The sequence below is a fragment of the Fulmarus glacialis genome, unplaced genomic scaffold (assembly GCF_000690835.1).
Source record: "Fulmarus glacialis isolate BGI_N327 unplaced genomic scaffold, ASM69083v1 scaffold41639, whole genome shotgun sequence".
NCBI classification, from domain to species: domain Eukaryota; kingdom Metazoa; phylum Chordata; class Aves; order Procellariiformes; family Procellariidae; genus Fulmarus; species Fulmarus glacialis.
Genome location: NW_009232256.1, coordinates 30,213 through 45,673, shown reverse-complemented (window position 1 = coordinate 45,673; position 15,461 = coordinate 30,213). Strand labels below are relative to the sequence as shown.

The 15,461-nt window shown below is 41.5% G+C and overlaps 1 protein-coding gene across 1 annotated transcript in view; it reads right to left on the bottom strand.

The window, feature by feature from the left end:
• The window catches only part of ABCC1 (ATP-binding cassette, sub-family C (CFTR/MRP), member 1), a gene marked incomplete at its 5' end in the record, with an annotated part of 43,627 nt that overhangs the window by 9,493 nt on the left and 18,673 nt on the right, over nucleotides 1-15,461 (bottom strand). The window contains 9 exons of the mRNA XM_009584831.1: nucleotides 734-941; nucleotides 1,865-2,003; nucleotides 3,255-3,339; nucleotides 5,256-5,300; nucleotides 10,056-10,233; nucleotides 10,620-10,787; nucleotides 11,853-12,029; nucleotides 13,205-13,331; nucleotides 14,202-14,271. Coding sequence (XP_009583126.1) covers nucleotides 734-941; nucleotides 1,865-2,003; nucleotides 3,255-3,339; nucleotides 5,256-5,300; nucleotides 10,056-10,233; nucleotides 10,620-10,787; nucleotides 11,853-12,029; nucleotides 13,205-13,331; nucleotides 14,202-14,271 — 1,197 coding nt within the window. The remainder of the gene's footprint in view (nucleotides 1-733; nucleotides 942-1,864; nucleotides 2,004-3,254; nucleotides 3,340-5,255; nucleotides 5,301-10,055; nucleotides 10,234-10,619; nucleotides 10,788-11,852; nucleotides 12,030-13,204; nucleotides 13,332-14,201; nucleotides 14,272-15,461) is intronic.

Here is a 15,461-nt window from a genome sequence, read left to right as displayed (position 1 = left end):
CACAAATTTACCCAAAAAAATTAAAAAAAAAAAAAAAAAAAAAAAAAGAGTGAAAACACCGCATTTCTCTCATGGAAGAAGTTGTTTCTCCATTACAAAATTTTGTGTAGTATTTGAGCACTTCCCTTGAGTAAAGACCACTGAATTTTAAGGTGGGATTTAGTTTTTATTGCAGGATTTTTATGGCAATTCTGAAGTGGGGTACCTGGGGTGTCAGGTTTCATGGCAAACAAACTTTGACCACAAAGAGGACACAAAAAGCCGCTGAGCTGGCCTCCCCGTGGTGCCTTGAATGGACCCTCAAACAGTCAGAGGAAACACCAGCCTACACAGCTCAGCCAGGCCGTGGCTGCAAGGGATGCAGCGTAGCCATGGCCTCCTGTGACAAGCTGGCCCTGCAAACCAGGCTAGCACGGTTCGTTTACAGGCCAAGGAGCCACTTCCTGGGTCAGACTTTTTGTCACCAACTGCTGGCTCATCAGCCCCTGCAAACCACATTCATTCTTGTTTTATGCAAACAAAAGAAAACCATATTCACTAGTTCAATAATTTTACAGGTTGGTTTGCTTGCCTTTTTTTTATTCACTCAAGTTTTTCATCTTTCTACAAAGGGAAAAAAAACCTGCTTAAATCCTTAGCAAACTGCTGGTGCAGTTCTGGGGCTACAAGGTCATCAAGAGCATTAGAAACATTCTGAACCAGCTAATCTTAAAATAGGTAAGATCAAGCAAACCTTGAGAAATTCCCAGTGCTCCATACACTCCCAGTCTGACATTTGTGTACTGCTGTGTCCCATTGATAACAGGATCATCTGTCCATAAACTTAGCCAGTAGTTGGAAGCCAGGGAGGCTACATGATTACACATAAAGAGGAAAATGCTCAAGAAAGAGATAAAGAGTCCAATTGCTTTCATGTAGTCCCAGTACACTGTTGCCTTTACCTGAAGAGAGAGGGGAGGGGGGGGGAAATATTCATTTTGCAGATTATGTTTCAAAACCAGCAATTCCCCCTTCTTCAACCCCCACTTAAAGTCAGTATGCCCGCATCAGGACATAAAACACAACAGTTGCACTCTAAAGAGCTACTGCTTGGGAACACAAGCTGCATAGCGTTCTATGGAGATGTGCCAAACCCGACATCCCTCTAGGGCAGGCACACATCATCTTTCCCGTGTCTTCCAAGGGAAGGGAAGGGTAGGGAGAGAGCTGCCTGAAGTAACACAGAGCATCAGTGGCAGAGCCAAAAACTTCACTGAGGAGTTCCAGTTTTTGGCTCTCTCTTCTTACCACAAGATTATATATCCTTTAATTAAATCCTTGCTCCATATGGCTTGTATCCTATGATCTATCTTTAACCAGAGGATTCAAGCAACACTGCTAGGAGGTGTAACTGCCATTTTCCCAAGAACCTCACTCTCAGGTTTCTCAGAAAGCCCTGGGTATCCTGGGATTAAATACTTGCGTCTACAGTGGAAACTTGGCTGAAATTCATCTAAGTCAATTCCAGCTCCTTACGCTGAAGGGCAGTTTTCACTAGGTCACCTAATTCGTCACAACCTCTCTCCAAGAAATAGCTGCAAGGTTTTCATTTCTTCTTTTAAACTTTGATGTGGCCAGGCCCACCATCTTAAACGAAAGTTTTGGTGTCAGCACTCTTTCTGCACGCAAACCTGGGGCTCAGCTCTGGGACCAGAGGGCACAGCCACACTTCCATGAAGTACTAGACAACAAGCAGCAAGTCCAAGAATCCACTCAGACCTTTCTCACCCCAGCTACATAGTCTTTGGATGCTATTTTCTTCTGAACACTGTGGAGTTTTCTGAAACTGAAAGAGAGTGCAGAAAGTGGGAATGGGACACCTTACCCTCCCAGTCTTCGCTGTGTCAGCCTCCATCAGTTTCCAGGAATTCTTTTCAGCAAGTGGCTTCTGCAGCTCTGCTGTGCTACTCTGGTGCTGTGACTTCCCGGTGTCTCTGCTGTATGTTGAGGAGTTACTGAGTTGCCTGTTTGAAGACATTTATTTTTCAGTCTTAGCATGATACAGGCCAGGTGTTTACTTCATAAATAGACTTTAACAGTCCACAGCGCCAAGTCAGTGGCTTACATTATTCTGGTGATAATCCATCTCCTAACCAGTCATCATCAGGCCAGTGGTTACTAGTGCTTCCCTCCTCCCCTCACAGTGCACTCCTAATCCTCCCTGATGGCATTCAATTCTCAAGTATCCATCTTCAGATACAAGTGACAGTCAAAGAAGTCTTGGTTGAGCAATCAAACTCCAGAAACAAAAATGCTTGGTGATCATCAACATCAGCCTTTACAAACCCTATCATCAAATACAGCACAGCTGCTGAAGAGGCATCAAAATGGGCAACTGTACTCCCAGGCACTCTAATTAGCTTCTAGAAATACAGTATCTCTAGAGCACCATAAGAATAAGGCATAGACTATCAGATTGATTTTGGGAAGGTATAATCAGAGTGATTGCCTTTGGCCTCTCTCAAGCATAACAGCAGCTGTACTAGGTCCACATAGCACTTCATCCCATCTGACAGCAGTCAACTGCAGAAGCCTTGGGAAAGCTTATGAAAGCGGGACTAGCCAATACAATACTCTCCCTTTTATGGAAGCCAAACCCACAGTATCTTGCTACAACAAAATCGTTCCTTCACATGGAAAGAAGAGTAGCACAAGAGCTCTGTGTGTGAAGACATGCATGCGCAACAGTCTCTACCAGCAACCAGAGCAGGGCTGCAGCCTCAGAGGTTCATATGCCCAGGTGCTAGCAACTGGGGAGATTGGGATCCAGGGGCAGCTATTGGGCAGACTGAGTGTCTGAGCCCAACTAATGGAGAGATCCACCTTGTACAGACATACTATATTCTCACTAGTGAACCTCCATCCTGCTCAACCAGAGATGGGAACAGGATGAGGCCACTTGGTGCTGTGTTTGTGTGGGTGCTCTAAGTGTCTGTGATCTGTGTGGCCGGCCCACATATACGTGAGGTGTGTATGTACATTCTATGTGTGTGTGCCTGCTGAGAGTACATCTTCAGTCTTGCTACTGTTGGACCTGGAGCCATGCAGCAGCAGCCGCCTCGCCTCTCTCAGGCTGCTGGATCCGGCATGATACATTTTACTCTAACAATTACCATAAACACCAAATTACTGTTTGTCCACAACTGAGTAACAGGATTGAGGGGGGAAGGGGGGGGAAGAGGGAAAAAAAAGAGAGACAGAGAGAGACAACATACCTATGCATCAATTTTCCAGGAGCTTCATTCACAAGGACTCCATTTTCTACAGGCTTTCCTTCCTTTCCAGATGGACTATTTGTATCTGGGGGAGGGGAGGGGGGTGTGAAAAAGTAAACATGAAAATGGTAAGCAAAGAGATACAAAGGTTTCATTTCAATCCTAAATGCCAGGTGCAGTCCTAATATGCAAAGGGGGGAACACAAGTAAGTATTTACATATACTAACAGATAATTGACCAGGTGACAAATCAGTTTAATTCCATCCCCATCAGAACTCGTTGCCAAGACAGTGAACATTTATTTTTCTATTTTTCTACCAAATGTATGTCAGTAATAATAATGTAATATAATTATGAGGACATACTTGATGTTAAAGCATGCAATACCAAGTCACACTATGACTCACTTGTTTGGGAAAAAACCCAAACAATCCAACTGCTCCTTTTCAAACCACATCTTTTACACAGTTAACTATAAATTGCTTTCATTTTAGAATGCAATGAGAAGACGTTCTAGTAAATGATGGAGTGAAGCTGTAGAACAGAAGGCATCTGCTATTAACTTTGAGCCTTCCTGCAAAATTAGGCAGGAAGCAACATGCAAAAGCCTGGTGTTTTTGCACAACCATAGGAATCAGATTAAATTAAGCAAGAGATCTTTCTATGAATGTCACTTCTCAAAAAAGTCTCGTTGTCCCACAACATCCCATTTGTAACAAGGTGCAACACACACGAGACAATTGTCTAAAACACAAAACCTGTCAGCTTGAAATACTAAGCTTTCTCTGAGCAACTTAATTCAGTGTAATATAGTGCCATGAGTAAAACTTCTAGCTTCAAGTTATGTCATCATTTTCCTAATACAAACCAAATGACTGACTCCTAAAAAATTAACTGTCAATTAAATGCAACTTTATTTTCAAGTATGAAAGTTAGTTCACTTTTTTTTAACAAAAAAATAATTTTGCATTTTAAAGGATTTATGCATAGTTTATGCAAACAAAAAAGCCCACCTGCATCTATTCAAAAGATATGCAGGAAAATTTGTGTAAAACTAGAGTCTGAAGCTTTCATGTTTTTATACTAAAGCAAAATACATGCATAAAACAGTTCATCAATACATTAAGTGTGGACTGTTTGAACAAAAAGCTGTTCCCTCCTGTGTCTGCCAGCTGAACATTGGTTCATTACTCTAAAAACCCAAAGCTAAACTGTTCAGTGTGGTCTAGAAGCAGAAAAAAACAGAATATGTGAAAAAGTGAAGAGTTCAATGATTTAGTTCTTATTTTTATTTATACAAATGAGAGCAAACCAATACGGGACTTCCACTTATTTTAAGCACTTGACAGCATTTCTTTTGAAAGGCTCCCATATGAAAACCAGCAAGCATTCCAACATCATATCGCTTCAGAGCATTACTGAAGTTCTAAACCCACATGAACAAAACCGCAAATAAACCATCTTGCCCTAACAGCTCTTAAATTTGATTTCATGTTGTAGGCTACAGAGATTTCCTGCTTATACTGCATTTACCTCTTGAGAACAAGAAATGCTCAAGATTGCCATAGCATATCTGGCATGTGCACCTAGGGTATAAGCTCACTAATGAGGGCTCTGCTGAAAAATATGTCCAGAAATGATAAAAGGGAACAGCTGCAAAGCACTGAATACATACATGAGAACAAAAAGGACCTTTGGGGCTCAATGCTGAATGACGCCGCTCTGGGTACAATCCTCCAGGGTGCATCTTTAAAGTTTATTTAAAGCTTCCTCATAGAAGTGTTTGAGATAAAGAATTGCTGCTGATGAGTTATCTACAAGCTGACACACCACTGTTATAGCATCACACAAACAAGTAACATGCAAACCAAGCTGATATCTTCTATGGTGCAGACAAAATTCTTCTAATAATGACTCAATCTCTTGTAAATGAACTGCAGCTACTCATATTACTCCAACACAAGCACTACTATAAAGCCACATGTCAAAAAAGCAGTTACCTGTTTCCAGAGGTTGAATCGTTCCTTCTAACGAAGGATCTGAGTCTAGAAGTATATATAATTAACTTTTTCCAGAACACACTCAACCATTTTCAATCTTTACAAACACAAATGCATCCAAGTAGCACAACCTAAACCACAAAACCATAAATGCCCAGGACAGGATCAAATTTGCTGAAATGGACCTTTTTTTAATCCCAAGCCTCATACACAGTCAAAAAAGACAACCTTGAGGAAAAAGAAAAAAATCCAAATCAGATGGGTACAAGTGACAGATCAAGAAACTTCCTTTCTTTCAAGATATGCACTAATAAAGAGAGAATCAAAAAAAGTTACTGTAAAGTGGCCTCATATTGACAACAACAGAAGACCCTCACTATGTACAGGGAACTACCATACGCATTTTCCCCAGTGGTGAGGAAGAGACTTCATTCAAGAATCTTAAGGGACTCCCTGACCTTAACATTAAAGATGCAAAGCATCATGTTTTCAGAGCGGCAACTTTTGTTCACATGGCTACATCTCTCCTCCCACAGCTCTGCTATTCTGCCTTGCTTTAGTCATGCAACTGCAATGAGAGAAGTAGAGCTGTGGCAGCGCCGGTTTACTTAGTCCCATCTACTCTGTAGTACCCGGTCATCATCCTGCATGGACAGATTAGTAAGAAACAGTGAGATACTTCACACTTCCAAGCATCTTAATACCCTAGCAGCACTCATCTTGAATCAATATTTGCTTCTGCCATTTGGGGCAGAGGCTGCAAATGGCTTTTACTTTAGGAGAGAGAAAGGAAAGAGTTGAATTTGCTAGAAGATAACTAAAATGAATTTAAGAGAAACTCAGATTATTTCCTGACACAGACAGGTGTCTCCCCGATTACTACTTAGGTCCAGACTCCACAACAACATTTGGAAAAAAGCCAACACATCTCAATATTTAACTCTTGCCCTCCAAGAAGTCAGAAAGGAGAGAAGCACCCAACCATCCCTACAGGCATCATACAAGCTCTCGTAACTATCCAACACTGTTACTAAGCTTAACTCAGCCTCATGCTGTAAGAAAAAAGCACAGCCACAAAACACAGGTGTGCTGGGCTTTACTGGGAGACAGTGTTGACCATGAAGGCACAATGCTTCTCCTTGCAGATATGAAACCCCAGCCCATAATGCAGAATTAATTTTTATTATGAAATACACACTACTACCTAATGTGTAATACAAAGCAATTCAGCAAGGAAGCTATCTTCCTTTTGAATTCAGCACTTTAAAAATAACTCTAATTTTTTTTTCTCGCTGCTGCAAGTGGGAAGCAATTTCTACAGAGGCCAAGCAAGGCCCTGCGAATCTTACTCCAGTACCATACTATCTTTTCCAGAAAGCAGATTTCTATTTCGTGCAGGACAACAGCTGAAAGTTGGGGAATTAAGTCCACAAAATTTAAGAAAAAACTCGAAGACATTCAAATTGATAGCTGCAAGTAACAGATCAAGAAGTTTCCCTTCAAGATATGCAAGATACGGAAATCATTGAACTAAATGCTACAGTCCAGACCCTTAGCAGTTCTCAGCAGTTACCCCCTTTCCCCTCCAAAACAAAACTAGAATAACCTGTTGTGCTGGCAATTCTCATATAAAAAAAATGAGCTGAGTAGCCATTAAAAGGTCTTTCAGCTTTTTATTTGACTGCAGAGTCAGAGAGCCAAATGCTGGGGAGACAGCCATCTGAAGCACAGCCCACACAATGTAAACCAGATTTAGAATTACTAATTGTGCTGTACTTCTCTATCTTTCAGGCACTGCAGTCAAGACCAAAGACGAACCAGACAGTTAAAAAATATTTCAACCTTATGGTGCAGCTGCACTTCTGCAGAGCCACTTTTACTCCCCACAAACACTAAAAATAGCTCCAGGCTTTTCAAGGACAAATCAAAGTTTATGCTGAAGCCATTTGGAAAAAACAGCAAAACCCCAACCCCCACACACATTAAAACAAAAACTAACATCTGCTGCATTAGTTTGTATGGGAAGCAAGGGAAAACAGTCATAAGAAAGGTAATCTTAAAATAACTATTTGCTATCTGTACAGCAAGAGGTATTGCAGCAACAGCTACAAGCCTGGAGGGCGGGGAGAGAGGGACACCAAGACAGAAATGCACTCACAGGAGTCAAGGGCCCATCTATGACTCCAGATCAACCTGCACAGGCAGGAGTAGTACTGGCATCAGCAAATCAGCCACTCTAAACGCCAGAGAATGGAACAACTGCTAAAAGAATTGGGATGCTTTTTATACAACCCAGTTAATTTTACATGTAGTTCCAGTTACTTTGGAGAAGATTACACACCGTAGACACAGTAAGGCATCCATTCCATGTATCCACAGCCGAGAGCAGCAGTGCTGCACACTGCACTCCCTGTGGCTGAGCAGCTACTGCTGCCACCCTTGTCACTGCCTTCTGCATCAAGCAGGATGCTGGAGAAGAAGGGGGAGCTCACACCTCCCTTCTGAGCCATCCCAAAGACTCACACAGGGGTAGCTTTCTGGACTGGGGAGTTTTCCCACACGCAGAAGATACACCATGAAGCTGAGGATGGGAACGGCAGCGGTACAGCACACAGACAGCAGGTAACCCTCAGGAATCCCAATGGGAGAGAAGGGCTGGGAGGCAATGGGGAGCAGACTCACAGCCAAACCTCAGTGGCTGGGTAGGAGGAGGGGCTTTCCCACACTTGCAGGAGCAGGATGTATTCCAGCCAGAAAGCACCAATCCAGAGTTTTCTATTTTGCTCCAGCTTAAGTGTTTTCAGGCTGCCAACACGTAGCTTCAGACATAAGGGAGCCTCCCTTTTAAAGCGGGTGTGCAGATCCCCTCCAGCTATCTCAGGCTGACTCCCATGACAGATTACTCTGTGTTTATCCAAGAACCTGTGATTCTTAGTATTTAGTGATCTTTTACACATCTGATAAATATTAATATTATCCCTGTGAACCAGACAAATAATACCCCTATTTTTCACTTTTTACCATTGGCAGATGATCACTCGACCACAACTGAGAAACAAATTTGCTGCAAATATCAACCCTGTGATAGAGCAATCCTCTCCGAACCACCAGGGTCATACTTAAGTTAGAAGTGCCTTTTATTAGACAACTGCAGAGAAGCATGGCAAAAGATAAAGCACTGGCTCACTTTCCAAAAGAAGATTCAGTATTTAAATGGAAAAGTGAAGTAACTTAGTTTAATGTAAAGGACTTCAAAACCTACCATGCACTTGGAAAGGGGAGGACACAAAGGCTAAAAGAACAAGGCTATTAAAGGGGGCAAATCTTTGCACAAGTCAACTTGTTAACTTCCTAGGAAAGCACACAGAAAGTTAATTTGTCTCTGGAAGTCTCGTACACTGAAGACTGCAACAAGTCTGACTGTGCTTAAAGTAGGTATAGAAATATACAGAAAATACACAGAAGTTAGCCGGATTCTGCTTCCATAAAACCTCTTCCCGCACTGCTTTTCACAGTGGAAGACCCCACCCATACAGCACTCACTGTTTACAGACAGTGTCCACCCAAACCAGCATCCCAGTCTGCAGAGTGACACCCAAGATATATCAAGAGACCTTTGCAAGAGGAGAGCTAGCCTACAGCAGGGCATCCTGACCTTGAGCCTCAGCTCAACACATCGCCCCCAAATCCAACTCCTCATCAGGGATAGTTGGATGCATGAGAGGGAGCCAGGAGAAGATGCCATCTTGTACATCCAGGGAACAGACTCTGCTCATTCACAGCCTCCAAGGGCAGTCTGCGTTGCCAGCCTGGATAGTAAGAGGGCAGCTTCAGAGAGTAAGGCAGACCATCACAGCCCTCACACAAGGAACTTTTAGATGAACATTAGGAGCAGCCCCTTGCCAAAGGCAGCCATTCAACACCTCTTTAACGCTTCACAGCTTCATCAGTGCAGCTAAATGTGGCATCATTTCTGTTTTGCCTGTGATGGGCATGTGAGGAGTAGACTGAAAATGCCTCTGTTTTCCCTCTAGGGAATGGGTGAGAACCAAGGGTTTTCCAAATGGAAGATGATGGGAAAAGTGGGCTCAATCCCTTCCTTGTTCTGGAGAGCCTGCTCTGCAGCACTCAGCAGCAGGCATTTGCTACCAAACAGGCATCAACATGCCAACAACTTAACCCCAGGCAGCACAGTGCAACCACCCCTCATGCTTTCTGACATGAGCATATGGAGGAGTGTCAGAAAATCACCACAGGCAAGCTGCTGAAGAAAACAGTCTGGAGGCAAGAGACTAAGTTCCCTTACTAAAATCCAATACTGCAACCGTCTGCAGGTAAGAAAAAAAATCTAGAGTATATTCCTGTATAAGTGCAGCTCTACAGCTGCTTTTTAAAGCAGAAGCAGGAGTCAGGGATGTCAGCTAGTCAGGGATGAGCTGCTGCTTCCTCCTCCCCATCCCCAAAGGAATTATCTGCATAAAGATGACACATCTTAATAAGCACAGGAAAGGTGTATAAACCCCAGATGGCCTTTACTTGATCTCGTAACCATCTGAATTTTGCTCTGAGAGGAATTTTACTACAGATCTGTTCCTAAATTTTAAGAAAGAATGCGTGTTTAATCTCACAACCTTCAATGCCCTCAAGAGTGAAGCACCTCTACGTATAGGTATATCACAAGAAATAATAACTTCTTTTAACTTTCCTTCCACTATTACTATTTTTCCTTTAACATGACTCCCTTAACTCCCTTAAGCTCCCATGTGAGCGTATCCCAAGAGAATGTATCTGTAAGCTTACCGCTGTTCTCCATGCTTTGTTCAGCATTAGCATATGTACGAAGAAACTCAGCAAAAGCCCCATCTTGCTTCAGCAGCTCCTGGTAGGAGCCCATCTCAGATATTTCTCCATCAGTCATTACCAGAATTGTATCCATTTGAGGCAAATAGTTGATTGCGTGGGTTACCAAAACCCGTGTCTAAATAGCAAAAGACAAAAAAGAGTTTTTCTAACATCTCAACATCTCAAATTAGTTAATACAATGGTTGAACTATTGCTCTTGCTGCTTGAATTCTGTGTATAACACAGTAATAACCATGGACAGGCATGCAGCATTTTTAAGAAAAAATACTGTCCTTGTCTGGATTTTTGCATCAAGAAATTCTGAATTACAGAAACCAGAGCACATTTAATTATAAAAACTCAGTGTTTTATAAAAGTCCTCTAAAAATCTCAGAAGGACCCTTTCATTTTTCAGATGTTGAACAAAAGTCTGAATATGCAACTTAACAAACTTGGAATCATTCAAACTCAGCAAAGAAAAACAAGTAATTCTCTAGAGACAAGTATCTCATTATGACATACTTTATTTTTCAGGATTCCTTTTGGTCCAATAACTTTTTCAAAAATATGTTTCCCAACATGAGCATCAACAGCTGATAAAGGATCATCAAATAAATAGACATCTGCATTACAGTAAACCGCCCGAGCAAGACTGACTCGCTGTTTCTGTCCTCCAGACAAATTCACACCCTGGGGAAACAAGAAAATATGATCCTTTATTTACAGCTGAAAAGAGATGACTTGCTACAGTTTGTGAACGACACAAGTCATAGCTGGTTTATGCAAATTAGAGAAATTTCAACATTGTATGAAAGAGATCTCCATCACGAATAATTTCACTACCACAACAGCATAAGCAATCAAAGTCAAAATCCTCTTGGAAGGAAGCACGTCTATCAAGTTCTCACTGTCAGCGAGAAAAATAGTTTTGTTTGCTAGTCTTGTAAAGCAATTAACCCAGACCGACCTACCTACCTCTGTACATTCAGAGGCTACTTTTCTTCTCAGCTGTGTTTCTGCAGTGCTGCCTCTGATTTAATAAACTCTGTTCACACTCTACAATTTGGTTGGCCTGCTGACCAATAAGGAAGATAAAGCTGCACCCTTTACTGAATCTGGGGCTGTCAGTTGGCGGCTATATCCCACCTGTAACTAGTCAGCAGGCAAAGCACGTATCTCTACATACCCCTGTCTTCTGGAGAACATCAGCTTTGCAGAACGCCAAGCAGGTTACATACATATACCCTGCTGGCCACGAGGTTCGGGGACACCAGGTCCTGCTCCCATAGCAGAGCACTACAACATCTATGCAAGTTTCTAAATCCCACACCACACATGCTTTTGCAACCAAGTGCCAGTTTTGGGGTCGTGGTTGTGGTTTGTTTTCTGGGTTTTGGGGTGGATTTTTTCGGGGGTGGATGGGGAAGAGGGTTGTTTTAAATGAAACTGAAGTGTTCTAGAAGATTCCTCTCTTCCTGTTTCCGTACATTTTTCTGCTCTATGACCATGGCCACTTAGAGATGATTAAAAACTGTCACTGCAAGATGCTTTTGCATTTGTAATTGAGGACCGGTTTCCTCCCCTCTGAGGCTTAAAGACAAGGAAAACATACTGTTCAAATTTGCCTCTTATTCTAGAGAATTTCTACTCTGAATGTTTTAAATTCAATACAACTTTAAGATAAAGTAGAATAGAAGTCATATGGCCTTAATGACAAGCAATAGCACTGTTATGGTAGAGTGGGTATTTAAATACCTTTTCTCCTATTTCTGTTTTGTCTCCTGTAGGAAGAATCTCTATATCAGGCAGCAGTGCACAAGCCTCAATCACACGCTTGTACCGGCTCTCATTCATCTCCCTTCCAAAAATAATGTTATCTTCCAGAGTTGCATTTTGGACCCAGGCTTGCTGAGGAACGTAGGCTACTGAGCCCTGCAAGAAAAATAAAGTTCCTTATTCAGTACTTTAGACTAAAAGTCTGCACACAAAGTCAAAGCACAGAAGAGCTTTGTGAGGCAGACAGTGCTAATCACCTCACAAATTGCATATGGTCATTTCAAAACTGCACAAAGTAGTTCTTGGGCTAACGCCTCCTCCAAAATGTTATTTTTATAATCCTCTCTGCAAGTGAATGTAACAAAATGTGTTGGTGGAAAATAAAGGACTTCAAACAAAATACGATTCCCTAACATAAACTTAGAGGAAACATTTGTTTAGAGAATATGTTTGCACAATTACTGAATGTTAGAAGCCATTAGTTCTTTCCTATAGTTATAAATTATGTTCTGCATAAAACAATTTAATCTGGAATGCAAGTGTTTCACAAATGCATCCCTGCCAAGAGATTTCTGCAGAAAGTAGGGGAAGTAGTTTTTATATAGAAGTCACTTCAAAGGAAGAGACTGACTACTGCAAAGTATTTTGCTTTGAAGATTAGTTCTGCGTTCTCTTTCTGCACAAACAATCAGTGATTCAGATCTCACCTACTTTCTTTTTCCAGAACAGTTTTGGAGGTGACCAAATGTGCATTCTTTTAAATGCAACATATTTGTTTTGCTCTTAAAATAATTCTCTTTCCATAGATTACAGCAGCAGCAAAATCCAAAACAAGGACTTCTTACTTACTTACTTACAGGTCATTTTTCCTCTATGAGCTCTGTGCAACTCTGATGTCTAAGAAAGTACAAACTACAACAGCAGCTCTTCCCATGTTTGGGTATCTGGGTGTACCCTCTCTCCTTGTAATTCTCTGATGTCTAAGAAGGTATGAACCAATACTGCTCTTCTTCAGGCTGAAGTATGTATAACAGCGTCTCCCCACCTCACACCTGACTGCCAACAAGACTCACCAAGAATACTTATCTTTGAGACCTCCATCGTTCTGTCTATTTGGCTAAATCTGAAACCAACAGATTTAGAAGTTGTTGGGCTTAACAGGCAATTAGACAGAGTGCAGTCTAAGGCATTTATGTGGCTCACCAGGAAATCAGGCTAAAAACCGCATTCATTTGAAAGGCTGTCTCTTCCCCTCTTCACATCACTTGAAAATCTAGAATCCCTCTGGCAGTACCCACAAATAGCTGAACAATTCTTCAGACACATCACACCTTGACAACCACGTAGCCTTCCTTTTTGTCCATCTCCCCCAGTAATGCAGACAGCAATGAAGACTTTCCACAGCCAACTTGACCAACAACAGCTACCAAGGAGCCTTCAGGAACAGTGAAATTAATGCTGAAATAAAGTGTACATAATTCAGCCTTGCTTGCTGGCACATCCCAGTAGTTAAACAGTCCATTGAACAGCCCATATAAAGCCAGATGCAATGTGAACACCCACTGCAAATGCTGACACAGCACAGAAACTTTAACTGTTTGAAAATGCAAACCTCTCATTCAGAAAGCACCCAGCTCTTCTTATACTTAGGTCATAGCATCTTAATATGTAATTAATCAATAATTAGTCAAAAGGAGAAGAAAAAAGAAAAAAAAAAAAACACTGTGACACAACCTGTCCAGTATTTCTCTCAAATGTTCTGTGATCACAAACATAGATATCAGTGGATGCTTCCTAAACAGCATCCTTGTCCCAAAGATTATGCAATTTAAGGCCCAAGAAAGAGCAGCCAAAATTAAGGAAGGAGACAGGGCACAGGGCAGACATGGCTTGTAGCTGCGTCACCCCAGTTACTTTGTTAGTCATACCATGTGCAAGGTTTCTTCACTGGTTTTCTCCAGGATGGGAATCAAGGATGGCTACAGTTCAGCCAGAATAAGATTTTAAAAGGAAGACTCTGAGGACATAGTGCAAACATGAGGGACTAGGGATAATTACGAGGGGCTAATCTGGCTGCATCCTCTAGATGGAGCTCATCCCATCTGCAGCACACTGCAAGAGCTTGAAATCTCTGAGGCTTTCTCTCCTCCCGTTATATGTCTTGCTACTCTCCTTTATGCATTAAAAAAAAGATATAGAACAAACGTTATTTATTCTCCTGTTCCTTTAAGGCAACAAACTCTTCTGCATACAGATTTTATAATTTAAATACAGATCATTTATGATGCAGCAAGATTATGGAGCAGAACAAAGGGTACTAATTCTTACCTGTTCAGGGAAGGAGGATCATTTTTGGACCAGCTAAACGTTGCATTCTTTACAACAATGCTTCCTTCAGCTGACAAATAGAAAATTTGTATTTTTAAAAGTGCCAATGCAAGCAGCTGAACTGTATGCTCTGGATCATGCCACAGAAGTCAATCTAGGCACACATAGGCAGAGGTATAAAGCTACTTTTCCAGCAGAACAACAACCCACTACTTACCAAAAAGCTTGTGTTCTGCTTTTACTGAATTTATCAAAACAGCAGAGATTCTGAGGTTACACTTATTCAGTAACCAGCAGGTACATGAATGTCAACTATACAAAGATCCTGACTTAACTCAGCTGCATCCTCCTTTATCCAGCAACTCAACTGCAGCACTGCAAAGTCAGTTCAAGAAACCAGCAGCCTCAATCTGACTTGTGCTTCAATGGAAGCATCAGCTAAACTGCCAATTCCATGTGTGAAGCCAAGCTACTACAAGAATGATAGGGCAAAATAAATCAAACTACCAAATAAAATAACTTTGATCAAAAATACTGTTCAGTGAAATGTCACATGGTACTGGCATCTATAGATTTTTACAGTCACAACTCAAAATATACCACTCCTAATTCAACCAGGTATGCAATAAATACTTAGCCTAGATAAATACTTGCATTAGTACGCAAGTACAACCCATTAGGGACAAAAAAACCCAAAACCCCACACTAAAGATTTGTGAACAATGTATTCAGCTGAGAAAGGGGAGGAGATATTCCCAAAAGGAAGATGGAGAGATCAGTGCTTATCGGAAAGTCAAGTGACTAAAATACATGAGAGGGAGTGATGGGCTTTCACTATCTTTGTAAAAAGGAAGTAAGAAAATTCATTTAGAAATGACTGACATAATTAAAGTCAAGTTTTGTTTTGCAAGAAAAAGCGCATTAGTTTTTCAGTAAATCTGCCTTCATGCTTATCTGTCTCCTAAACGGCTCTTTATAACCAGACCAGCAACGCTGGATACAGTGGGAGTGACGCTGAGAGTAACACTCTTTGCACAAAACAGAAACTAGAGGCATTTGCCAGAACTGGGACTTCTCCCTTCTCCTTCAAGGGTGCTTAAGTGTTACATGATTGTTCTCCAAAATGCTGGGTTTTGGCACAGCATTAATTATCATTCTGTTAACTGCCTACAAATTTCAAATGGCTACACCTAGAACAGTCTAACAAGTAATTTTATTTTAAAGTGTCCATCTGTGTCTGGATGCAACCATTCTGTAGTT